At 33.8% G+C, this 27,403-nt stretch overlaps 1 protein-coding gene across 9 annotated transcripts in view; it reads right to left on the bottom strand.

The window, feature by feature from the left end:
• The window catches only part of VPS13B (vacuolar protein sorting 13 homolog B), a 702,408-nt gene that overhangs the window by 584,801 nt on the left and 90,204 nt on the right, over nucleotides 1–27,403 (bottom strand). For all 9 annotated transcript variants that reach the window (XR_004904391.1, XM_036031293.1, XM_028534101.2 and 6 more), the window contains one exon: nucleotides 10,406–10,587. Coding sequence is in view for 8 of the 9 variants with exons in the window: in XM_036031293.1 (XP_035887186.1) it covers nucleotides 10,406–10,587 (182 nt within the window). In the remaining variant the exon portion in view is untranslated. The remainder of the gene's footprint in view (nucleotides 1–10,405; nucleotides 10,588–27,403) is intronic.

Below are 27,403 nucleotides of genomic sequence, written 5' to 3'. Positions count from 1 at the left end.
CACCATTTTACAGAGAGAAAAAGTTAACTAAAACTCAAAAAGTTTCCTTTAGAAACATAACTAGTTACTGAAGAGATTTCCATACTGCAACTCAGTCTGTCCTAAATTTCAGTAATTGAAAAGTGAAGCTATTCTTCTTACCTGACACATAGTGAGGTATTTACTACACGAACACCTATATGTAACATACAGATGAATAAAATTTAATGCACAAAATTAAATTTCTAAAATGATTAGCACAGATTTATTTTAATAGCTTCACATTTTATTCTGATTTTTGCAAAAGCTGAGGAAGAAAATCATTGTAGCTTTAAAGAACATGTAATTCAATATTCATAAAATATTTTCTTAAAGCCTCTTACATAAACATATTCACAAAATATAAGCTAAAAATGTATTCAATAAACAAAAATTATCTCATTTTGGACATATTATAACAGAGTTTGTTAAAGAAAACATATTTCCTTCCTAAAGGCATTTTTTAGTTTTAATGTTTGAAATTAAATTTGATATTGCATATTTGAAGCACCATTGCTAATCTAACATTTAGGATGAGAAGAATGAGGCACAGATTTTTGTATTTTCTGTTTTATGATCCAACAAAATCCAACAATCTAATGTTATATGATTTTATATACACAGACTAGTTCAGTTATTAAAAGAAAAAAATAATGTTAAGTATTTTTATTTTGTTTTTAATTTATTTTTATTGTATTTTTTACATTGCTACTGTCCCCCTTATCGTTCCCCCCACACAATCACCACACTGTTGTCCATGTCCATGTTGCCACAATCCCCTTGAGTCCTTTGTCCTTTTTGCTCAATCCCTCCACTCCCCTTGCCACCACCCCACAGGGCTGTCATCCGATATATGAGTCTGACTCTATTTTGCTTGTTAGCTCAGTTTGTTCACTGGATTCCATATATGACTGAAATTATATGGTATTTGTCTTTCTTTGACTGGCTTATTTCCCTTAGCATAATGTTCTCTGGGTCCATCCATGTTGTCACAAAGAGTAAATCAAGTTACTAAAATAGTGAAAAAATTTAGTGCCTGTAATCAAGGAATAAAATATTTGTTGTGACTGTTTTTTTATAAGAATGCAGCATAAGTAGGACACATATAAAATAATTAACAAACTAATTTGTCTCTTTTGGGTGATAAAATTATTTATATTATTTCACAACCTGATATTGGTTGCCCTTCTCTAAGAGTACTTGTATTATCATAATCAAGAAATCAATAACCATGTTTTCTCACATATCCAGATTTCAGAATAAACACTTTTCACATTTAAAATTTGCCAGAAAAACAGTGGATTGAGCGCAGGCTGCGAACCAAAGTGTTGCAGGTTCGATTCCCAGTCAGAATACATGCCTGGGTTGCAGGCCATGACCCCCAGCAACCGCACATTGAGGTTTCTCTCTCTCTCTCTCTCCTTCCCTTCCCTCTCTAAAAATAAATAAATAAAATCTTTAAAATTTGCCAGAAATATGTAACACTTTACATGGATGTGTATTTTGCCAGTGATCCTGTGACATTCCCCTTGCTCTTTCTTCTAAAAGGGCACAAAAATCAATTCAGGCTTATCTCCAACACAGTGTGGGTTAGGTTCCAGACCACCACAATAAAGCAAATATCGCAAGTCACACGAATTTTTTTGGTTCCATTTTAATTGTGCAATAGCATTATGCCTTAAAAAAATAAACAGACCTTAATTTAAAAATACTTTATTGCTAAACATGCTAACTAACCATCACCTGAGCTTTCTGAGAATCGAACTCTTTTTGCTGGTGGAGGGTTTTACCTCCATGCTGATGGCTGCTGACTGAGCAGGATGGTGGTTCCTGAAGGCTGAGGTGGCTATGGCAATTTCTTAAAATAGCAGTGATGTTTGCCGAATTGGTTGATTCTTCCTTTCATGAACAATTTCTCTGTAGCATGTGATGCTGTTTGACAGCATCTTACCCACAGTAGAATTTCTTTTAAAATTGGAGTAATCTACTCAAAATCTGCTACTGCTCTGTCAACTAAGTTTATATAATATTCAAAATCCTTTTTGTCCTTTCAAGAATCTTCACAGAAACTTTACTGGAAGTAAATTCCATCTCAAGAAACCACTTTCTTTGCTCGTTATTAAGAAGCAGTTCCTCAGCTGTTAAAGTTTGATCACGAGATTGCACCAACTCAGTCCCATTTTCAGGATCCACTTCTAATTCTAGTGCTTTTGCTGTTTCTACCATGTCTGCAGTTACTCCCTCCACTGAAGTCTTTAACCCCTCAAAGTCATCCACAAAGGTTGGAATCCACTTCATCCACACTCCTGTTGAAGTTGGTATTTCAACATCTTTTCATCAACCACAAATGTTCTTAATGTCATCTAGAATTCTTTCCAAAAGGTTTTCAACTTGCTTTGCCCAGATCCATCAGAGGAATCACTATCAATGGCAGCTATTGCCTTACAAAATGTATTTGTTAAATAACAAGAACTGAAAGTTGAAATTACTCCTTTAGCCATAAACTGAAAAATAGATGTTCTGTTACCAGGCATGAAAACAACATTAATCTCATTATACATCTCCTCAGCGCTCTTGGGTGAGGAGGTGCATTGTCAATAAGCAGTAATATTTTAAAAGAAATCTTTTCTGAGCAGCAGGTCTCAACAGCAGGCTTATGATATACAGTAAACCATGTTGTAAACAGATGTGCTGTCATCCAGGCTTTGTTGTTCATTTATAGAGCACAGGCAGAATAGATTTAGCATAATTCTTAAGGGCCTTGATTTTTAGATAGCTAAATGAGCACTGGCTTTCACTTGAAGTCATCAGCAGCATCAGACCCTAAAAAGAGAGTACCTGTTCTTTGAAGCCAGGTACTGACTTCTCTCTAGCTATGGAAGTCATAGATGGCATCTTCTTACAATAGAAGGCTATTTCATCTACACTGAAAATCTGTTGTTTAGTGTAGCCACCTTCATTACTTATCTTAGCTAGAGCTGTATAACTTGCTGCAGCTTAACATCACCTCTAGTTGCTTTACCTAATTGCATTTTTATGTTTTACGGAGACAGCCTCTTTCCTTAAACCTAATGAACCAACTTCTGCTAGTTTCAAATTTTTCTTCTGAAGCTTCCTTACCCCTCTCAGCTTTCACAGAATGGAAGAGAGTTAGGGTCTTGCTCTGGATTCGGCTTTACCTTAAGGGAGTGTTGCAGCTGGTTTTATCTTGTGCAAATCACTAAAACTTTCTCCATATCAGCAATAAGGCTGCTTTCCTTTCTTACCATGAATGTGTCAACTTTTAATTTCCTTCGAGAACTTTTTCTTTGCATTCACAATTTGACTATTTGGAGCAAGAGGCCTAGCTCTTGGCCTACCTTGGCTTTCTATGTGCCTTCCTCACTAAGCCTGATCATATCTAGTTTTTGATTTAAAGTGAGAGACGTGTGACGACTCCTTTCACTTGAGCCCTCACAGGCCATTATAGGGTTAGTAAATTACCTAATTTCAATATTGTTGTATGTCAGGGAACGGGGGGCGGGGGGGGGGGGGGGCGGACAAAGAAATGACTAGTCAGTCCAAGAGTCAGAACACACACAACACATCAACTAACTTTGCCCTCTTATAAAGGTGCAGTTCATGGATTCACCAAAGGAATTGAAATAGTAACATCAAAGAGCACCATGACAAATATAATAATAATGAAAAAGTTTGAAATACTACAATTACAGAAATGTAACAGATACACAAAGTGAGCAAATGCTGTTGGAAAAACGGCACCAACAGACTTGCTGGACACAGGGTTGCCATAAGCCTTTAATAAGTAAAAGCAGTATCTGGGGGTCGCAATAAGTGAAGCGCAATAAAATGAAGTATGTCTCTACTGCATTTTCTTGCTAAAAAATTTCAAAATTTGAAAAGGATACCATTAATTATTATCAAATTATTTTAGTACTTCTTTGGAAAAATACAAGGTTTTCTCCTTTTTTGTTATTCAGGCATTTCTCACATCCTCTCAGTTTCTCAAACTCAGATTTTAAGAAGCAATGACACAGAATGTTAATACCTGTTCTCACCAAGAAAAAAGTTGAGCAATAACTACATTTACTACTAAAGAACATCTTTCATATTTATAAATATAATAAACATAATACAAGTTTCTCTTACTGTATTACATGCATTCTATTTTATTCTATTTTATTCTTTTCAAACTCTTAGTAGTAACTAATGAAGTTGCTTTCAAACTTCAGTCTGCTGTCTGAAATTAATGAAATAGAAAATAGAAATTCAATTATAAATGAATTTTTCTGAAAATGTCAAAACAAGTAAAAGTTAATACAATGTTGTTTTGATGGTAGTAGATATAGCACATATAAAAATGTCTTATTGCAAGCAGACATTTTACAGAACAAACATGGAGAAAGCAAGGAGGGAAAGACAAGGAAAGAAATCAATCTGGAAGGTTAGCCATCACTGAAACCATGGCCTTGGGAATCAAGCTGAGTAATAAATGTAGGTAGCTTTCTGTAATATAAAGAACTTTGAGCCCTGGCTGGTGTAGTTCAGTGGATTGAGAGCATGCCTGCAAACCTAAGGGTCACCAGTTTGATTCCCAATCAGGGCACATTCCTAAGTTGTGGGCCAGGTCCCCAGTTGAGGGCGCATGAGAGGCAACCATACACTGATGTTTCTCTTCCTCTCTTTCTCCTTTCCTTCCCCCCTCTAATAATTAATAAAGAAATAAATATTTTTAAAATTATTTTTAAAACTTTGAAAAATTAAAAGGGCTAAAAATAATCATGAAGACCAAGAAGTAGGATCAACAACAAAAAAGAAACAAGCCATTTCTAAATGATAACTAGGTCCAATGTAAAGATGTACTTGAGCCTATAATTTGGAAAAATTTAGACAGAAGGTGATCATCAGGAAAGTGAAAAGACAACCCACAGAATTGCATAAAATGTCTGTAAACCATATGTTTAATAAGGAACTTGTATTTAGACTATACAAAGAATTTTACAACTTAAACAGATATACAAGTCAAATAAAATGAACAAATATGCACCCCAATGTTCATAGCAGCACAATTTACCATAGCGAAGTGTTGGAAGCAACCTAGATGCCCATCAGTAAATGAATGGATCAAAAAACTATGGTACATTTACACAATGGAATTCTATGCAGCAGAAAGAAAGAAGGAGCTCCTACCCTTTGCAACAGCATGGATGCAATTGGAAAGCATTATGCTAAGTGAAATAAGCCAGGCAGTGAAAGACAAATACCATATGATTTCACCTTTGACAGGAACCTAAACAACAAAACAAAGAAACAAGCAAAATATAACCAAAGACACTGAAATAAAAAACAGACTGACAGAGTTCAGAGGGGAGAGGAGAGGGAATTTCAGGGAAAAAGGGGAAGGGTTTATAGGAACGAGTATAAGGACACATGGATAAAAACTAGGAGCAGGTGGAAATGGGAGGGAGGAGGGGAGGGTTGGGTGGGTGCGTTGGGATGGGTGTAAAAGATAGAAATTTGTACTGCAACAACAATTTAAATAAATTTTTTTAAAAAGAAAAAAAAGGAAAATACAGTACAGCAATAACACAAAGGCTAGTAATCAACAATTGAGAATATACCATTACTTATTATAAACCCTAAGTTTAGAACTAAATTAAATTAGATATATAAGATTTTAAAGGAAAAAAGATAAAATGGAAGAAGAAAAATGTGCTCAAATAAAGACTGAGAAGTCATTTAAAAAGAAAAAAATGAAAAATAAGTGGAACAAATAGAAAACAAAAAAAATGAACAAATAACTTAAGTAGGTATTTCTCCATAGAAGACACATAAACAGCCAAGAGGTAGAGGAAAAGATGCTCAACCTCATTAGCCACAAGGGGAATGCAAATCAAAACCACAATGAGATACTACTTCCTTCACACCCAGATGGCTAGAACCAAAACACAGGTAATAAAAGTATGGCAAGGACATGGGAAAATTGGAACCCTCATACACTGCAGGTGGGGAACATATAATGGTACAATTATTTTGGGAAACAGTCTGGCAATTCCTCAAAAAGTTAAATACAAAGCCCTGGCTGGTGTAGCTCAGTGGATTGAGCGCGGGCTGGGAACCAAAGTGTCCCAGGTTCGATTCCCAGCCAGGGTACATTCCTGGGTTGCAGGCCATAACTCCCAGCAACCGCACATTCATGTTTCTGTTTCTCTCTCTCTCTCTCTCTCTCTCTCTCTCTCTCTCTCTCTCTCTCCCCCTGCCTTCCCTCCCTAAAAATAAATAAATAAAATCTTTAAAAAAAAAAAAAAAAAAAAAAAAGTTAAATACAGAGTTACCATATGGCCCCAAAATTCTACACCTAGATATACATCTGAGAGAAATAACAAGTTTGAGTATATGTTCACATAAAAACTTGTAGATGAATGTTCGTGGGACCACTATTCATAACTGTCAAAAGTACAAATGACCCAAATATCCATCAACTGATGAATAAATGAACAAAATGTGGTATAGCCATATAATGGAATATTACTCGCCAAAAAAAAGGAAATAAAGGAAATGAAATACACACCACAAAATGAATGAACTTCAAAAGCAGTACACTAAGTGAAAGGATTTGGTCACAAAGACTGTATTTTAATGTCTAGAATAGGCAAATCCATTCCGACAGAAAGCAGATTAGTGTTGTCCAGGGCTGGGAAAATGAAAGACTTGAGGAGTGATGGCTAAAGAATCTGGAACTTATCTTTAGGGTAATGAAAATATTCTAGAATTGATTGTGGTGATGGATACAGACCTTTGAATACTCTACAAGCTTAATATTGTGTACCTCAAAAGGGTAAATGTGTAATATGTGAATTACATCTCAATAAAGCTGTTTTAATGGGGGGAAAAAGTGGACAAAAAGACTGGGAAGGGGGAGAGAAACCAAGGTAAAACATTTATGGCATGATGGAGGGGGAAAACCTATACAAAAGGCATGAATGTGGAAAAATATATAAATCTTTTGTAGACCAAAGGGACTATACATATAATGTTAAGTCTCAAGGAAAAGACTGATTTTGTAAAAGCAAAAAAACTAGTTATCAGTGGAAAAGGGATAATGTAGGAGAATATTATCAAATCAGAATTATGTTCAATAGGGACAGAGGGAAAAGCCACTAGGGTGAAGAATAGGAGAAAACTGGATGCTGTGGGTTAATAACGAGCAATAAGACAGCAAGAAGTAAGCAAGTAGGCTAGAGGCACAAGGTTGTACCAGAAGGTGAGGAAAGAACACTGAAGAGAAGTACTTGGCTTATAGTCAACTGCTGAGTAGAAGAATAACAGTTCTTCCCCACATAACCAGAATATAAGTTTGGAAGATCCAAGAATGTGCATAGCCTGCATAATCACTTCATTCATGTAGTAAATGAGAACTAGTTGTAATCTGAAGGAAAGGATCACATGCTTAAACCAAACATATTAAACAAAGTTTAACAAGGCTGAGTATAGTCTATTAATCACCCATAGATACAAGATAATAAAATACTAAAACTGCACCTTAAATCGGCAATTTTTAAACTTTTTCATCTCATGGCACACAAAAACTAATTACTAAAATTCTGCAGCATACCAAAAAATATTTTTTGCTGATCTAATAAAAAATATGTATAATTTTGATTCATTCAAACTAGATGGCGATTGTTGTGTTGGCTGTTATAATTATTTTTTTTGACAATCTAAAGGAAAAAAGGTCAGTGCCCCTGACTATACAGTAAGGTATTACACTTTAAAAAAATTCTTATGGCACATCAGTATGCTGCGGCATACCAACTGAAAATCACTGCCTTAAATACATACTTCCCGGACCTTATTAAAAGAGAAATTTTGGAGACAAAATACTACAAGTACTCTACTAAGAATAAAATGAACAGAATAAGCCTGGCCTTTGAGGGAGACCAAAAAAGATATAAGATAACTGAGCACTTGGAAATATGGCTTTTTAAAATTATTATAGCTGATCCTTTTAATTCACCTATTATAAATTTTATAGCTGCTTTATTTGATAAAAATAAACTTGGCACAGGTAAAAACACCCTAACATCATTCTACTTTCCTTAATTCCCCTAATCTACAAAAAATCAGTTCCACTAATTTTAGGTTTCTCAATGACAGACCATGAGGTTATGAATCACAGAATCTGTTGTTACTTGTCAGATCTGTTTTTAATATAGGTGACTACATTCTGTTAGAATAGAATATCTCCAGAATAAAAAATTTTAAATAAAACGTTTTTTATAGCACAGCCCATTTGATAAATTCAGAAAAGGAAATAGGAAATTAGCTGAGTTAGAAAAAAGGAAAATTATAAAAATTATAAAAGTAATTAACATTACCACTTATTTTCTAATATAATCTTTTGGGCTAAACCAGTGGACAAAAACAAAATAGATAAATACAAATACATTCATATTGTGAGACAATAAACCAAAAAATACTATGAAGAGAGCATCACAGGAAACACATTTGACAAACAAAATAATGAATTAGATAATGTCACAGTGATAAGTACTGTTGTCAATAAGACCATAAGGCCTCAGTGTAGGCCTTATGGGTAAGGATCTAAAAGAAAAGGTTTTATCCCTGGCTGGTATAGCTCAGTAGATTGAGTGCACACTTGCAAACCAAAGGGTCGCTAGTTCAATTCCCAGTCTAGGGCACATGCCTGGGTTACAGGCCAGGTCCCTAGTTGGGGGCGCACGGGAGGCAACTACACATTGATGTCTCTCTCCTTCTCTTTCTCCTACCCTTCCCCTCTAAAAAATAAATAAATAAAATATTTTTTTAAAAAGAAAAGAGTTTATATAATAGATAACTCCAAATAATGGCCATATCAATAGCAATAACATAACATCTTAGTCCATGTGGGCTGCTACAATACAATACCACAAACTGAGTAGCCAATAACCAAGAGAAATGTATTTCTCACACCTCTAGGAGCTGTAAGTCCAAGACCAGGATGCTGGCATGGTCAGGTTCCAGTCAGAACCTCTTCCAGGCTGCAGAATGCTGACTGCTCCCCATGTCTTCACATGGTGGAAGGGGCAAAGAAGCTATCTGTGTCCTTTATATAAGGACATTAATTTCATTCTCGAGGACTTCACCCTCATAATCTCATCACCTCCCAAAGGTCCCACTTTTTAATACCATTACACTGGGCATTAAAATTTCAACAGATGAATTTGAGGAAAAACAAACATTCAGACCATAGCACATAATCCAGTCTCCTTAAATATTCATTAATTCAAAAGTTTTTTTGAATGAGATGAAGTTCATCTAACATAAAATTTACCTGCATAATGTGCACAATTAAGTAGAACTGAGCATACATATTCACAAGCATAAAAACACCACCACTACCGAATTTCAGAACATTTTCATTGCCCCCAAAGAAACCCATGCCCATTAGCAGTCTTTCCCATTCTTCCTTATCCCCACACTCTAGTAACCATTAATCTACTTTCTGTCTCCACAGATTTGCCTATTCTAAGCATTTCATATAAATGGAATCATAATATCTGACTTTTGCATACTGTTTTCAAGGATCTCCACATTGCAGCAAGTATCAGTACTTTATTTCTTTTTATGTCTGAATAATACTTCATTGTACATTCATCAGTTAATAGGCATTTGTGTTGTTTCCACCTTGTGACTATTAAGAATAATGCTATGTGATTTCTTTTACATGTGGAATCTAAAAAAGTCAAATTCATAGAAGAGTAGTTACCAAAACCAAGGTGATAGGGTGAAATGACAGTTGCTGTTCAAAGGGTACAAAGTTGCATTTATGTCAGATGAACAAGTTCTAGGAAGCTAATGTACAGCATGATGACTACAGTTAGTAATAATACCGTAGTATGTAATTTACTCTTCACTAAGAGTAAATTTTGGTGCTCTTACCACAGGAAAAAAATGGTAACTGTGAGGAGACTTAATTATCTTGACTGTAGCAATTATCTCACTATGCATATCAAAACATCATGTTGCACCAAAAAAAGGATAATTTGCTTACCAACTCATAAAGCATTATGATCAGGTATTTTATTCTACTTTACCAGCATAATCAAATAGATTATATTTATACATGATTTGGCTATCATTTCAAACATACATTGGCCCCCTTAACATCAGGCCAAAGAGTCGACTGTACAAGAAGTTGGTAAAAAATAATCTCTTGCAAATATAAAGTATATCCAGAAATTAGTGGCAGATAATACAACTAAATAGCTAAATACATTACACAACTTAAGTTGACCAATGTTATACCTATGGATTTGAATGATAAACTATTAGTCACCACTAATAAGAATTTTCCATATATTTGTCAAAAACATAGTGTTCTTACCTGTAGTTTGAAAAACTTCATTCATCAAAGCTTCATTCACTACTGAAGAGCTGACATATCCAATATGAAACCAACTTTGATATATTGCTTGCAGCAGAAGTGTCTGTGCTCTTGTAGCTTGAACTGTAAGATTTGGAAGTTCAAACACACCTTCAGTTATAGCAATCTGAGATCTTTTGGTCCTGTACAAGAAAACAGAAAAAATAACCATATAGTAAATAGCATTTACAAACAACATAAAAAAAAAGAAGAATTAGGTTGTCAGGGAAAAAAAGGTACACATTAGAAATATCTTTTAAAAGAATTATCAGCCCTGGCTGGTGTAGCTCAGTGGACTGAGTAAGCACTGGCCTGCAAGCCGAAAGGTCACCAATTCGATTCCTAATCAGGGCACATGCCTGGGTTGTAGGCCAGGTCGCTGGTTGGGGGCATGCAAAAGGCAACCGGTCTATGTACCTCTCACACATCAATGTTTCTCTCCCTCTCTTTCTCCCTACCTTCCTGTCTCTCTAAAAATAAATAAATGAAATCCTTTAAAAAAAAAGAATTATCAAATAGAGACACAACTCTACTACCTTTAAGTTTCACTATCTCAGAATATCTCACACTAATAAAAAATAAAAATACAAACTAGAATAATTCATACACATATATTCTGCTCATGCAACTATACTTTTCAATCAAGCCAATCATCAGAAAGAGCAATGAAAATAATACTATTTAACGCTTCAAGAGAATTTACTAGTAGATACGCATTGTTCTAAATGTCTTATATGGAGTAACTCATTGAATCCAGCTCAAATACTCTTTGAGACAGGTATTATCATTATCTTCACTTTTAAGATAAATAAGACACAAAGAGTTAAGTTATCAAATATCATACAGATACCATATTTTTCCATGTATAATGTGCATTTTTTTGCCCAAATTTTTTAGGGAAGAATAAGGATATACATTATACATGGTTAGTACTAATTCCATATCCAATGTTTTTAATTATTTTATTTATGCTAATGCATTAAAGGTGTTTAAGGGGACTAAATGGTAATCAAAAACTAAAGGTTATATTTTTTTAAATGTTATATAAAAAAAGATTTTAAACAAAGTGTAACTCTAGAAAGCAATAATGATATCTGTATGCAAAATAATACCCTGGAATAAGATAAACAGTTTTGTTTCTAAATATAAATATATAATTTAAAAGTTAAAATGAAAGACCTTTTTTCTGAAAATTTGGGCCAAAAACATGGGTGCACATTATACATGGGAGCATGTTATACACGAGAAAATATGCCAAGTAAAAAAAAAATAAGAATTTGAGACAAGGCAATATGATCCAGAACGCCTCTCTCATAAATACTTATAAAGTATTTACATTATACCCAGCTCCCTCCTTAACAGTAACAAATAAAAACTATTTGTAGAATTGGCCCTGGAATATCTAATTCATCGTTGCCTTTCTCATCTGATTCTGTCTTTTAATAAGGTGCCTTACATAATAAATGTCCCAAACAGCAATGCTTCTAGGTACGAAAACATTTAAATACAATCTACTGAGAAACAAGCTGACAGTAAAGGTTAATGAAATATGCAAGATAAAGTGGAAAAAAGAAAAATAAGACAGGAAAAAAATTAGGATACTGCTATAATGGATTCAATCACCCCACTTTCTTCTCAATCCATAAACCTCCACCCTATTTCACATTCCCAACCATATTGATACAGATATTGGGCACCCCTTGTATGTTACCTCAAAGTCTCTCACCACCACCTGCTATTCCAGCCACTGTGTGAAGAGCAATTCAATGCAGAGTTTCACTGCCATTATCTAATGCCACTGGACATGTGAGACTCCAGCGGGAATTATTTTGTTTCATGTATGCAGATCCTGGAAGTATAGGGAGAAATGCTTCTCCACTTTTGTTTCCTTGGCTGACAATTTTGAGATGCATCTCATAGGTCTCTTAAGGAGGTCCCAGGAGATCAAGGATCAGAGAGGAAAAAAGACTTAAAAAACTAGAAAAAGGCCTTGGTGGGCTTTGGAACAATATCAAGCAATTTCAAGCAGGTATACCTAGAATCACAGAAGAGAGAGTGAAGCAGAAACAGAAAATATTTAAGGAAATAATGGCCAAAATTTTTCTAAATTTGAAGAAAATCATAAACTTAAACATCTAAGAATTTGAACAAACCCTAAGCAAAAGAGACTTAAACCAAAGTCACATTATATTCAAATTGTGAAGAGGATAAAAAATAAACAGTTAACAAAAATATTAAAAGCAGGCATGGTTTTGATCTCCAAAATATATAAAGAACTCACACAACTCCACACCAGGAAGACAAACAATCCCATTAAAAAATGGGCAAAAGACCTGAACAGACACTTCTCCAAGGAGGATATACAAAGGGTCCAGAGACATGTGAAAGGATGCTCAGCATCACTAGCCATCAGAGAGATACAAATTAAAACCACAATGAAATACCACTTCGCACCAGTCAGAATAGCCATCATAAACAAATAAACAACAAGTGCTGGCAAGCTATGGAGAAAAAGGAACCCTAGTGCACTGTTAGTGTGAATGCAGACTGGTGCAGCCATTGTGGAAAACAGTATGGAATTTCCTCAGAAAACTAAAAATTGAACTGCCTTTTGACCTGGCAATTCCACTACTGGGATTATACTCTAAGAATCCTGGAACACCAATTCAGAAGAACCTACGCACCACAATGTTCATAGCAGCGTTATTTACAATAGCCAAGTAGTGGAAGCACCCTAAATGCCCATCAGTAAATGAGTGGATAAAAAAACTATGTGTACATTTACACAATGGAATATTATGCAGCAGAAAGAAAGAAGGAGCTCCTACACTTTGTGACAGCATGAATGGAACAGAGAGCACTATGCTAAATGAAATAAGACAAGTGGTGAAAGACAAATACCATATGATCTCACCTATAAGTGGAACTTAATCGACAAAACAAACAAGCAAACAAAATACAACCAGAGACATTGAAATTAAGGACAAACTGACAGTAACCAGAGAGGAGCGGGGAGGAGATAATAGGGGGAAGAGGGGAAAGGGTTGTCAAGGAACATGTATAAAGGACACATGGACAAAACCAAAAAGGGGTAGGATCAAGGGTGGGAAGTGGGGATGGCTGGGGGGGAGAGGAGTGGTGAGGGGAAAATGGAGACAACTGTACTTGAACAATAAAAAAAATTGGGGGGAAAAAAGAAACTGTAATGGTGACTACACAACATTATACATTTGTTAAATCCACAGAAGGTACAGTACAAAGAGTGAATCTTAATGTAAACTGTGGGTCTTAATTAATATAATAATTAAAATGTATATTTTTTAAAAAGAACTTGCTTTATCTCTCTTAATTAAGAACTCTCCCAAACAACTCCCCAGGGATACCTATAGAAAAACATTTCAGGCAAATGGACTACATTAGTCCTTGCTGCCTGGGACAATGGGTAAGAGAAAGGGTGAAAAAAATAATAACCAAAATCTTGGGAGGAAAGTCTGGGGAATGACGCTTTGGGGAATAAGAAGATTGAAAAACTCCAACATTCTCCTGGGAATACAGAAGGCCACACACATGCTGAGGACTTTGCAGCTGCACAGAAAAAAATAGAGAAAGGTCTTAAGCTCCCAATCCTGGCTGACCTTCAGGGTCTACTCAACAAGAAAAGAAGGTATAGTTGTAAATTGCCTGACTGAGTTTTGAAGGCATTCTCCATCAGAAATGATGGAAGCCGCACAGGAAAGGGATGGAATAGTCAAGTGCTGAAAGAACTGCTAATAATTATAATTCTGGCAAAGCTATCCATTATAAATGAAGTAGAAATCATTCAACAAAGAAAAGTCCATGACCAGAAGACTTCACTGGTGAATTCTACCAAACATTTAAAGAAGAGTAAATAACCAATCCTTTCTAAACTTGTGCAAAAAATAGAAGAAACCTACCTAATTCCTTTCATGAGGCCAATATTATCCTGTTACCAAAGGAAGACAAAGACAACATAAAAAAACTACAGACCAATATCCCTTGTGAATATGGATGAAAACATCCTCAGTAAAATATTAGTAAGTCAAATTCAGAGGAATACTAAAAGTACTATACACCATAACTGCTGGAATTTGTCCCGGAAATAAAAGAGTGATTCAGCTTTAAAAAACTCGGCGCACCCTGGCTGGTGTGGCTCAGTGGACTGAGTGCAGGCCTGAAAACCAAAGAGTCACGTGTTCAATTCCCAGTCAGAGCACATGCCGGGTTGCAGGCCAGCTCCCCAGTAGGGGGCATGTGAAAGGCAACCACACACTGATGTTTCTCTCCCTCTCTTTCTCCCTCACTTCCTCTCTCTCTAAAATAAATAAATAAAATCTTTAAAAAGAAAAAAAAAAGCCCTGGCTGGCGTAGCTCAGTGGATTGACTGCGGGCTGCGAACCAAAGTGTCACAGGTTTGATTCCCAGTCAGGGTACATGCCTGGGTTGCAGGCAATGACCCCCAGCAACCACACATTGATGTTCCTCTCTCTCTCTCTTTCTCCTTCCCTTCCCTCTCTAAAAATAAATAAATAAAATCTTTAAAAAAAAACAACTCGGCGCAATACACCATATTTATAGAATAAAGGCAGTGGCGGGGAACATGCTCATCTCAGCTGGCAGAAAAAAGCACTTAACAAAATCCAATACTCTTCATTTCTGTGATTCTGTTTTTTGTTCTAGTTGTTTGTTTAGTTTGTTTTTGTTGTTGTTTAGGTTCAGTTGTTGATAATTGTGACTTTGTTGTCATTTTACTGTTCATAGTTTTGATCTTTTTTTGAGGTAAGTCCCTTATTACATGGAGGGTTATCAGCAGGGAGGGGGTTGGAGGAGAATGGGGGGAAAAGGTACAGGCAATAAGAAGCATAATTAGTAGGCACAAAATAGACAGGGGGAGGTTAAGAATAGTATAGGAAATAGAGAAGCCAAAGAACTTATATGTGTGACACATGAATGTGAACTAAGAGTGGGAATTCTGGAGGGTGTAGGGGTGCAGGGCAGAGGGAATAAAGGAGAGAAAAAAATGGAACAACTGTAATAGCATAATCAATAAAATATACTAAAAAAATTTAAACCAAAAATACTACTAGTTGTTCAATAAATCTTCATCAAGCATGAGTCTAAGATTTAAATCACTTACCCATTTTGAGTTTATTCTTGGGTATGGTGGAGGACAATAGTCTAGTTTCATTTTTTTGCACATATATGTACAATATCCCCAACACCATTTATTGAATAAACTCTTTAGTGCATTGTAAAAAGAAAAAATCCAATACTGTTTCTTGATAAAAACATCCAACACAAAGCCCTGGCTGGCATAGCTCAGTGGATTGAGCACGGGCTGAGAACCAAAGCATCGCAGGTTTGATTCCCAGTCAGGGCACATGCCTGGGTTGCAGGCCACAGCTCCCAGCAACCACACATTGATGTCTCTCTCTCTCTTTCTCCCTCCCTTCCCCCTCTAAAAAAATAAATAAACAAAATATTTTTTAAAATCTTAAAAACAAAACATCCAACACACTAAAGATAAAGGCCACTTTTTCAACACGATAAAGAATATTTACAGCCCTGGCTGGCGTAGCTCAGTGGATGGAGCTCGGGCTGGGAACCAAAGTGTCCCAGGTTCAATTCCAGCCAGGGGTACATGCCTGGGTTGCAGGCCATAACCCCCAGCAACCACAATTGATGTTTCTCTCTCTCTCTCTCTATCTCTCTCCCTTCCCTCTCTAAAAATAAATAAATAAAATCTTTAAAAATATATTTACAAAAACATACAACTAACATCATACTTATTGCTTAAAGGCTGAAAACTCTCTCCAAGATCTGGAGGAAAACAAGATATTTGCTCTTCCCATTCTATTCAACATTATAGTACAGTTTCCAGCCAAGAAATGAGGCAAAAAATAATAAGTAAAAGGAATTCAAACTGAAAAGGAAAACATAAAATTACTCACAGATGACATAAACTTATACTTTGAAAACCCTAAAGAAAAAAACACATACAAACCATTGAAGCAAATAAACAAGTTCAACCAAATTGCAAAGTACAAGGTTATTACACAAAAATTGGTTTTATATCTATATACACACAATAAATAATCTGAAAGAAAGTTCTATTAAAACAGCAACAAAAAGAATAAAATACATAGGGATAATTTAAGAAAGAATTCCAAGACTTTTAATTGAAAACTACAAAGCATGTTGAAAGACATTAAACAAGGAACTAAATGATGGTAAGACAGTTATTGTTTATGGACTGGAAATATTAATATTGTTAAGATGGCAATACTTGCCAGATTGATACACAGATTCAATGTGATCCTATCAAATCCCAGCTATTTGAATAAATGAATAAACTAGTCCTAAAATTCATATGGACTTGCAAAGGGACCCCAACAGCCAAAACAATCTTGAAAAAAACAAAGCTGGAAGACTCACATTTCCTAATTTCAAAACATAATAGAAAGGAACAGTAGTCAAAACAGTGTCTTACTGTCATAAGGATAGCCACACAAAATTAAGTGCACTAGAAATGAGAGTCTAGAAATAAACCTATATGTCTATGGTCACTTGATTTCTGATAAGGATGTCAAGATCAATCAATGGGAAATGAATGGTCTTTTGAATAAATGGTTTTGGAACAACTGAATATCCCAAATACAAAAGATTGAAGTTGCACCCCTATCTAATACCATATAACAAAGTTACTCAATACTGACAAAAAGCTAAAACTGTAAAACTCTTAGAAGAAAACGCAGCTATATATCTTTGTTGATCTTGGATAAAGGAACCGTTTCTTAAGTGCGATTCTTAAATGCAAAACAAAAGGAGGAATAAATGAAATGGACTACTTCAAAATTTAAAAATTTTGTGTATCTGAGAATATTATCCAGAAAGTAAAAAGACAACATAGAGAATGGGACAAAATATTTGCAAATCACATAACTTATAGGAGTCTATGTTTACAATATACAAAGAACTCCACAACTCAACAGCAAAGACATACAGCCGACTTTAAAAATGAACTAGAACATGAAGAGACATTTCTTTAAAGGAGATACAGAAATAAATATATGAAAATATACTCAAACTCATTAGGGAAGTGAAAATTAAAAATACAATGACATGCCATTTCACACCCATTAAGACTGATACTAAAAGGAAAAACACAAAATAACAAGTGTTGGCAAAGATGAAGAGGAATTGGAACCCTCATACACTGGAGGGGGGAAGGTATAATGGTACAGCCACTATGTAAAATCTATCACCAGTTCATCAGAAAAGTAAATATAGATTTATTATGTGACCCAACAATCATATTGCTAGGTATATGTCCAAGAAAACTAAAGCATGTTCATATAAAAACTCATGCATGAAATTTCACACCAACAATATTCTTAAACAAAACATGCAAAGGACCCAAATGTAAGATAACTAATGAATGGATAAACAGAATGTGGAATACTTTTCAGTCATTAAAAAAAGAAGTACTGATACATGACACAACATGGATGAACCCTGAAAACACACTAAATGAAAGAGGCAGACAGAAAATACTACACATTTTAGCTTCTGGTTATATAAAATGTCCAGAATCCTAGCTAGAGATAGGATTTCTTTATTCAAGTTTTTAAAATTGTTCTGGAATTAGATAATCATGATGATAATGATGATGAATGCACAACAATGTGAATATACTAAAATCAATGAATTGCATAGTAACATGGAGAATTTATGTTATTTGGGCTTTATCTCAATAATAAAAAAAAAGCTCCCTAAAGTATTCAGAACTCCATTCTTAGGAATGTCTAACCAAACAACTAACTATTGCCTTCTTTCACTCAAAAAATATCAAAATAACAAAACAAAATCCTGGGATCATATGTCTCTCTTAATTAGCATGTTGTAATTCAAATATATGGTCACACATTAAGATTTCTACAACCTTAGCCATACCGCTTCCCAACATTGAGTATCAATATGTGGCTGTACCTAGATTTACTCTTCAATCCACAGTCATGGTCACATTTTACCATAAAACCAAAGGATTAGAATGACTAGACCAGGAAATAAATATGCACTGAATAAAAGAGTCTTTAAACCAAACAGGTAAAATAGTAGAGATCAAGAGATACTAGGAAAAACAAACGGGACCCAAATCACAATTTTATACTTCATTATCATCATTGGTTTTCTTTTGCTTTTTCCAACATTAAAGCCATTTTTTTTAAAGCATTTTTCCTTTCTTTAGTGAAGGGTTTCAAAGTTGAGAGGTGATTCTCTCTCTACTATGCTCTCAAATTTCTGTTGAAAATGCCTGACCAAGAAACAAAAGTTTATTAGTAGTGATACTCAGTAAAGAAAACAGATATTTGGTACACCTGCAACATAAAAATGTAAAATTAATCTAACTACTCTATCTTCAGCCAGATACACTATAGTATTTGAGAAGTCTTATGGTATAGCTATGTTTTTAGAATCACAGCAATATTTCTTTATGAGGCCAAAATTATAGTCGGGATTCTTTTCACTAGTGGGTCTTTACTATATCATAACAAATTCAGCTACTGTATATGGTACTCTAACTTTCAAGCCATCATATGTCACATAAAATAGTTCCCAAATGGATAACACAGACTTAAATAAAAACTTGAACATATGCAAATTTTAAAATAATTTATTCTACATTTTAATGATGCCCAAGGGTGGGCGCAATTCCCTCCTTCAGATTCAATTTAACATCAAAGGAATAATTCACTTTTGTACAAAAGCCAGAATTCAATAATAAACAAGTTATATCATACACATAGGACATGCTTTTGTAGTTTGTTTTATTTTCCAGCTGTAACGAACTACAAATTAAAGTACAGTTTATTATACATCTGTTAAGTGCTCCAGAAGCATTTGAACTGCCATAAACAAATATTTTAAAATTATTTGGCAATAGATGGTAGCTTTAACAATGTACCTGTTATTATAACAATGTGAATGAAGAGGGTTTTTTTTCCTCTTTTGTTTTTTTGTCAATTTGGAAATATTTCTACCAAGCTAACAAGTATAGGAAAAAGAACACCCATGTACCCACTTCATAAACCGAACGAACTGATTAAACATAATATTATGCCATATTTGCTTCAGAGGTTTTTAAACAAATCAATAGCTTTTATAACTTTTTTAAAAGCTACGAGGGGGGAGGGGCTCATTAAAATGTCAATGAAAATGCATAATAAAAGTATAATTTTCCTTGTGATTTATGTGGCTACAAATTTGTTTAAACTTTGTTTAAAATAAAACAGCTCAATAAAATTCATACTAAAAGCATCTAAACCCTCTGGATTTACCTAATTATCGGGGGAGGTGGAATATCACTAAACCTGCATTTTAACAGTTAAGTTCATGAAAATAAAATTATTTATTTAACAAATGGCTATTTCGCATATCCCTAAGTTCTAGTCTGACATATGTTCATTTTACCAAATAGGTTTAAAAACTATCAATGTAAACATTACTCTCTAGGGAAAATAAATCCTAATGTAACTAGTGGGATAAACAACTCATTAAAATAAATTTGGACACACTCCAGGATAAATTTAAGGCAATAGAAACAAGCAGGTCTTGATTGTGTAGTAGCAAAGACTGAAAATTAATATGACCTAATTAACAAATACTTTAAAGACTTACTTGTACCATCTGCTGATAAATTATAATATAGAGCTGGTGAAAATTCTGGACCAATACAGCATTTCTATAAAGAAAATTCTTCCTTCAAAACTTAAAAAAAAATGCGGAAGTGGTTCTTACTACTCAATGCAAAGGAATTAACTTATACAATCCATTCATGTTCATAGTAGTGCCATAAAATTTTTGCCCTGCATAAACTTGAAAAACAGCCATCCATTCTTTTAACATCAACACACCTCATAGCAAATGAAAGAGTATCTTCAGCAACAGATGGATCTAAAGATTTATATAGAATCCCCAAATGCAAAGTTTGAACCTACAAACTGTTTCCAAAAATGTATTTTGTTATTACTCATATCCTGTACAGTAAAATAAGATTACATCACTTTTTCCAAAATAAAATGAGTACAAACTTCACTAACTCAACTTAGAAATAAAAGTAGTTTTAAAAGCTAAGAAATTTGTATTTAGTTATATATACAATAAGCCTTTAACTTACACATCAATACTTAAATGAAAGAAAAATATTTCATCAAATGGTAGGTAAAATAAATGAATGACTGGTAGGTAAAACGAATGGTTCCTCTTCTTTCCTCCTTCTGATGCCACTCCACTGCCCAAAGATAACAACTTTCTGTGAGTTTTCTAACATACATACACACCTCTGTCTATTGATTTTATTCATCAATAGATACACACATAATTTTAATGGTATATGTATATATGCCTAAAGCCTCCATTTAATGACTAAATAACATATCTTATAAATCACCAAGCTCTTTCCACAATCGAAACACATACTTCTACACTGGTCTTTTTTAATGCTAGTTTGGTATTATACAGTTTGAATCAAGTTTCACACTTACCAGCATTTCTCAAAAACCCCACCAGTATATACTTTTTAATTACGATAAGTTTAGCATTTGCAAATGGCTGTAAAATATAAATTATATTGTGTTTAAATACAAAAATATTGTACCATTTTTCAAATTTCTGAAATAAAAAATATTATTGAATTAAAATGTTAGATAACATGAACAAAAAATGGGAAATAAATCTTGTCTATCTCTAAAACAAAAATATAGTGAATGCTTGATTATTATAATGTATAAAATCAAAAATCTTACAATGAAGTATGGGTGGCAGCAAACAAACAAAATACAGAAATGCTGTCTCTTCATGAATCTCATCGTCTCCTAGACAAGTTATTCAATAGAGATAACTCATCTCCTTAAGTAAAATGTTTAACTATTTAATAAAAAAGGGAGAAAGTACGTTTATTGATACATTTTTATATATACATATATATATATATATAATTACTAACATTCAAATAGAACCTTGAAGCCCTGGCTGGTGTAGCTCAGTGGATTGAGCACGGGCTGGGAACCAAAGTGTCGCACATTCAATTTCCAGCCAAGGTACATTCCTGGGTTGCAGGCCATAACCCCCAGCAACCCTCACATTGATGTTTCTCTCTCTCTCTCTCCCTCTCTCTCCCTCCCTCCTCTCTCTCTCTCTCTCTCTCTCTCTCTCTCTCTCTCTCTATCTCCCTCCCTTCCCTCTCTAAAAAATAAATAAATAAATAAATAAAATCTTTTAAAAAAAAACAAAAACAAATAGAACCTTGAAAATTCTGATTAGGAAATTCAATAAAATTTTAGTTCAAGTTCAGTAATTCATTAAAGTCACTGGTTTTTGTGTTGGCCAAAAACACATTTCACATGAATTATGTAAATAAAAAGGAAACAGACTTGTCAAAAAGCATACAATCTAAATAAGTCAAACTACCAAAAGCAGGAAAAATCAGTGAAAACTTTACCAGCTGTATGTGAAATAGTAATCAAAAACTCTCAACAAACAAAAGTCCTAACTGGATGGCTTCACAGGTGAATTTTATCAAACATGAGGAAAAACTAATGCCTATCCTTCTCAAACTATTCCAAAAATCTCAAAAAAGGGGGAGACTTCCAAGCTCATTTTACAAAGGCAGCACTATCCTAATTGTAAAACCAGACAATAACACTACAAAGAAAGGAAATTTTAAGTCAATATCTGCGATGAATGTAAATGCTAAAATCCTCAAGAAAGTAATAGCAAACTAGATCCAGCAATACATTGAAAAGATCATATACCATGACCAAGTGGGATTTATTACGGAGATGAAAAGTTGGTACAATATCCACAAATCAATAAAGGTGATACACCACATAAACAAAATGCAGGCAAAAACCACATAACCGTATCAATAGATGCTAAAAAAGCATTTGATAAAATCCAGTACCCATTTATGATAAAAAAAAAATCTCAGCAAAGTGGGAATAGAGGGAACATATCCCAATGTAATAAAGGCCATATATGACAAACACAAAGCCAATATCATACACATTACACAAAAACTACAAGTGTTTCCCTTAAGCTGGGGAACAAGACAGGCATTCCACTTTCACCATTCCTATTCCTATTCAACACAGACTAGAAGCCCTAGCCACAGCAATTAGACAAGAAAAAGAAATAAAAGGCATCCAAATTGGAAAGGAAGAAAATGTCATTATTTGCAGATGACATGATACTTTACATAGACAACCCTAAAGATTCCACAAAGAAACTACTAGAAATGATAAATGAATCAGTAAAGTAGCAAGATATAAAATAAATATCCAGAAATAAGTTACATTTTTATACACCCAATAATAAACTATCAGAAAGGGAAACTAAGAAGACAATCCCGCCCTGGCTGGTGTAGCTCAGTGGATTGAGCGTGGGCTGAGAACCAAAGTGTCGCAGGTTCAATTCCCAGTCAGGGTACATGCCTGGGTTGCAGGCCATGACCCCTGCAACCACACATTGATGTTTCTCTCTGTCTCCCTTTCTCCCTCCCTTCCCTCTCTAAAAAATAAATAAATAAAATCTTAAAAAAAACAAACTGTGTATCCTGCAGAGACTAAAATACATTAAAAAAAGTTACTGTTTAAAAAAAAAAAAAAAGAAGAAGACAATGCCATTCAGAATTGCTCCTAAAAAATAACTAGGAATTAATTTAACCAAGGATGTAAAACACCTGTACTTGAAAAATTATAAGACACTGAAGAAAGTGAAGAAGATACAAATAAGTGGAAGCATTTAACACGTTCACAAATAAGAAATAACATCAGTAAAATGTCCATACCACCCAAAACAACGTATACATTCAATGCATCCTATCAGAATACCAATGGTATATTTCACATAAGTAGAACAAATATTCCAAAAATATATAGGAAACAACAAAAGACCCAGAATAAAAACAACAACCTTGAGAAAGAACAAAGTTGAAGGAATCATACTACCTGATTATAAAACTCTACTACAAGGTCACTGAAATCAAAACAGCATGGTACTGGCATAAAAACAGATATACTGATTAACAGAACAGAATAGAAAGCCCAGAAATAATCTCATGTCTTTACAGTCAATTAATATTTGAAAAAGAAGGCAAAAACATACAATGGGGTAAATATAGTCTATTCAATAGATGGTGCTAAGAAAACTGGACAGATACATGTAAAATAAAATGAAACACGACCACCTTCTTACACGTTACACAAGAATAAACTCAAAGTGGATTACAGACTTAAATGTTAGACTCAAAGACATTAAAATTCTAGATTTAGACAAAAACATAGGTAGTAAAATCTCAGATATTTCTCATAGCAATAGCAATATTCTTTTCTGATAGATTTCCTTAGACAAAGGAAACAAAAGAAAATATAAACAAATGGGACTACAAACTAAAAAAGCTTTTCCACAGCAAAAAAAAAAAAAAAAAAAAAAAAAAACCCCATCAGCAATAAAAACAAACCAAATGAATGGAAGAACATATTCACCAATAAATCTGATATCCAAAATTTATAAAGAACTTATACAACTCAACACCAAAAAAAAAATCAAATTAAAAAATGGGCAAAGAATCTGAATAAACATTTCTCCAAAGAGGATATACATATGAAAATACACAGAACACCACTAATCATCAGTGAAATACAAATTAAAAAACAAGGTATCCCCTCACTCCTGTCAGAATGACTTTCATCGATAAATCAACAAACAAGTGAAGGTGAGGATGTGATGAAAGGAGAGCCCTTGTACATTGTTGGTAGGTATGCAAATTGGTGCAGTCACAGTGAAAAGCAGCATGACGTTACCTCAAAAAAATAAAACTGGAACTGTCTTATAACCCACTGATCCCACTTACAGGAATTTATCTGAAGAAACCCAAAACACTGATTCAAAAGAACATGTACACCCTATGTTCACTGCAGCATTATTTATAATAGTCAAAATCTGGAAGCATCTCAAGTGTCCATCAGTAGATGAGTGGATAAAAAAGTTTTAGTACATTTACAAAATGGAATACTACGCAGATGTGAAAAAAGAAAAATCTTACCTTTTGGGACAGCATGGATGGACCTACAGATTATTATGCTAAGTGAAATAAGCCAATCAAAGGAAGGTAAATAGCACATGATCTCACTTAAATACAGAATCTGATGAACAAAACAAACTGATGAACAAATAGAAACAGAGGCTTGGATACGTGGAACAGACTGACAGCTGTCGGGGGAGAAGGGAGGGAGGACTGGATGAAAGAAGATGAAGGGATTAGCCAAACAAATACACACACAACGCAATGACACAGAGGACAGTGTGGTGATAGCCAGAGGGAAAGGCACGTGGGGGCTAGGTGGAGGAAGACAAAGGGCAGGGAAATGGGGATGGAAAGAGACTTAGTTTGGTGTGATGGGTGCCAGTATTCAGGTGATGTGTTGTTGAGTTGTACACTTGAAATCTGTATGGTTTTGCAAACCAATGTCACCCCAATAAATTCAGTAAAAACAAATAAAAATAAGTAAAAATAAAAACAAAAAGTACATATCTCCAAATATTTTTTAAAAATAAATTCTAAGAAACTGAAGTTTACTAATTGCTTCTTCATTAAGGCTACAATTGGATCACCTGAATGAGAAAAATATAACTCATTTTCAATGTTCCTTAAAACATATTAGCAAACATGCTAAAAGTAAATGACAATTAGTTTGAAACTTCATGCACAATTAAAATCTGAATTTTAAAATATTCTTAGGCCCTGGCTTGTGTGCCTCTCAGTGGATTGAGAGCTGCCCTGAGAACCAAAAGGTTGCAGGTTTGATCCCCAGTCAGGGCACATGCTTGGGTTGCTGGCTAAGAGGTAACCCATCAATGTTTCTCTCACACATCGATGTTTCTCTACCTCTCTCATTCTCCCTTTCACTCTCCAAAAATAAATAAATAAAATCTTTAAAAATTTTTTTAAATAAAAAGTATAAACTATTTTGCTGATTTACAATGTTAACTCCAACATACAGACTAAAATTCAATGTGCTATAAAATGTCCTGGGGCCTGTGGTAAATGTGCTCTTCTCATTATTGAATGAAATAGAGACACAGCATCATACATATGCTTTAAGAAACTGGAATGTGAATATTAAAAACCCAAATTAGAACAGCCTGTGTAATTTGAGGAGGGGAGAGACCATGAACGGCAGCAGAGTTGACATTAAATGACATAACCAGGGTGCCTTACTAAAAAATCCTCACTGCATGAGTTAAATAAACTTCTCAGTTCGCATATGATTTTGATTTAATTCAAGCACTACCTGATGTATTTTATCTGGCATTTTTATTCACTTCATTTAACTCAGATATATCTCAGTTTATTGAGGTTTGTATTTATGACTTTCAAATTTAGAGTTGTTAACATTAGATTAATTATAACTTTCTACTTATTAAGGGAAATAATTTAAAGAAATTAATTCAAAGTAATATACTTCTGTAAAGCACAGCAAAAATATAAGTAAAATAAAAACAAGTGGTCTTCACTACAAAAAAAGAAAACCATATCCAAATAAATATTTGCATTCTGTGATCTTATGCTTTTAGTATTAAACTGGAATATTGTCTTTTAGATGTCAGCAGACGTATTTTAAATCACATCTGACAATATTTATAGAAAGCCCTATACATACTTAAAATAAGCCTTGCCTATTTAAATATTCAGTATTTTTCATATAAAGGTTATAATTCACTTTGGAAATTTTGGCTTTTTGTTTTTAAAAGTTGTCAAGCATTTTTCCATATAAAGTGCCCTGTGTTTCCAATAAAATTTAAGTTATGAATAATAAATCACCACATAACTGAGAAAATAGTATTCACAAACATCTATTAAAATAGGTATCAACATCAACTGTGACATATCACATGGTATTTCTTAATAGATTTAAATATAGAATTTGACTCAAATGCAATATGGTATATATACACATATAAAGTTTAAAATAATCTCTAAACAACATAATAAATGATATATGAGGAATATGAATAACTAAGGCCAAAATTAAACTTATCAAGTATAAATAAGAATAATCATTTAATAATGCTTTCATTTTATAGAGCTGATTCCAAGACTTGTAATTAACTGTAATTTCTGCATTTTTACATTTCTGAATCAATAGGAAATTTCTTTTAAAATGTCAGCATTTAATTTACAAATTGTATTCTATAACTGTAATAGCATAATCAATAAAATATACTAAAATTAAAAGTTATATATTAATGAAGAAAATTATCAGCAAGTAAAGTACTTTAGATAGAAAAAATTAATATCTATTTTCTGAAAGTTATGTTACTTTTCAAAATAACTAATAGAAATCATCCTATAAAAATACACTTCCTAATTAGTATAAGAAAGTAAAAATACATTTCAAATACATGAAATAATCTCAGTTTTAAAATGTAGCAATACTTCATCCACTAGGATATCACTTCATATATTTAAACCTTATTTCATATATTTAAGCAATTATTTCTTTAATATATTAAAAGTATTGTTTTCAACTAAAAAAGTTATAATTAACTATTGGCTTCCTTTTTATAAGTCTCTTTGAGTTTAGGGAAATATGACCACCAAATAAAGTAACCCAATACTGAATGATAATGCAATGACTACACATGTATACGTCAAATATTTTATGTGGATGTCACGGGTATACTTTTCTTAGTGGGTATGACTACATATAAAATTGTTACTTAGGTGATAAATACTTTGGCTTTAACATCAATATCCGAGCTTTCTTTAATTTTTATCTGCATCATCTCAAAGAGAAACAAAAAGTATTTGCCCTTGCAGTTCCTATTACATTATGAAGCAGCAACATTTATTTTATTACAGCTCCAATATGGATTAAC

This window comes from Phyllostomus discolor, chromosome 7 (assembly GCF_004126475.2).
Source record: "Phyllostomus discolor isolate MPI-MPIP mPhyDis1 chromosome 7, mPhyDis1.pri.v3, whole genome shotgun sequence".
Lineage (NCBI taxonomy): Eukaryota > Metazoa > Chordata > Mammalia > Chiroptera > Phyllostomidae > Phyllostomus > Phyllostomus discolor.
Note: the sequence above shows the minus strand (reverse complement) of the source record. Positions and strands in the feature narration are given on the sequence as shown.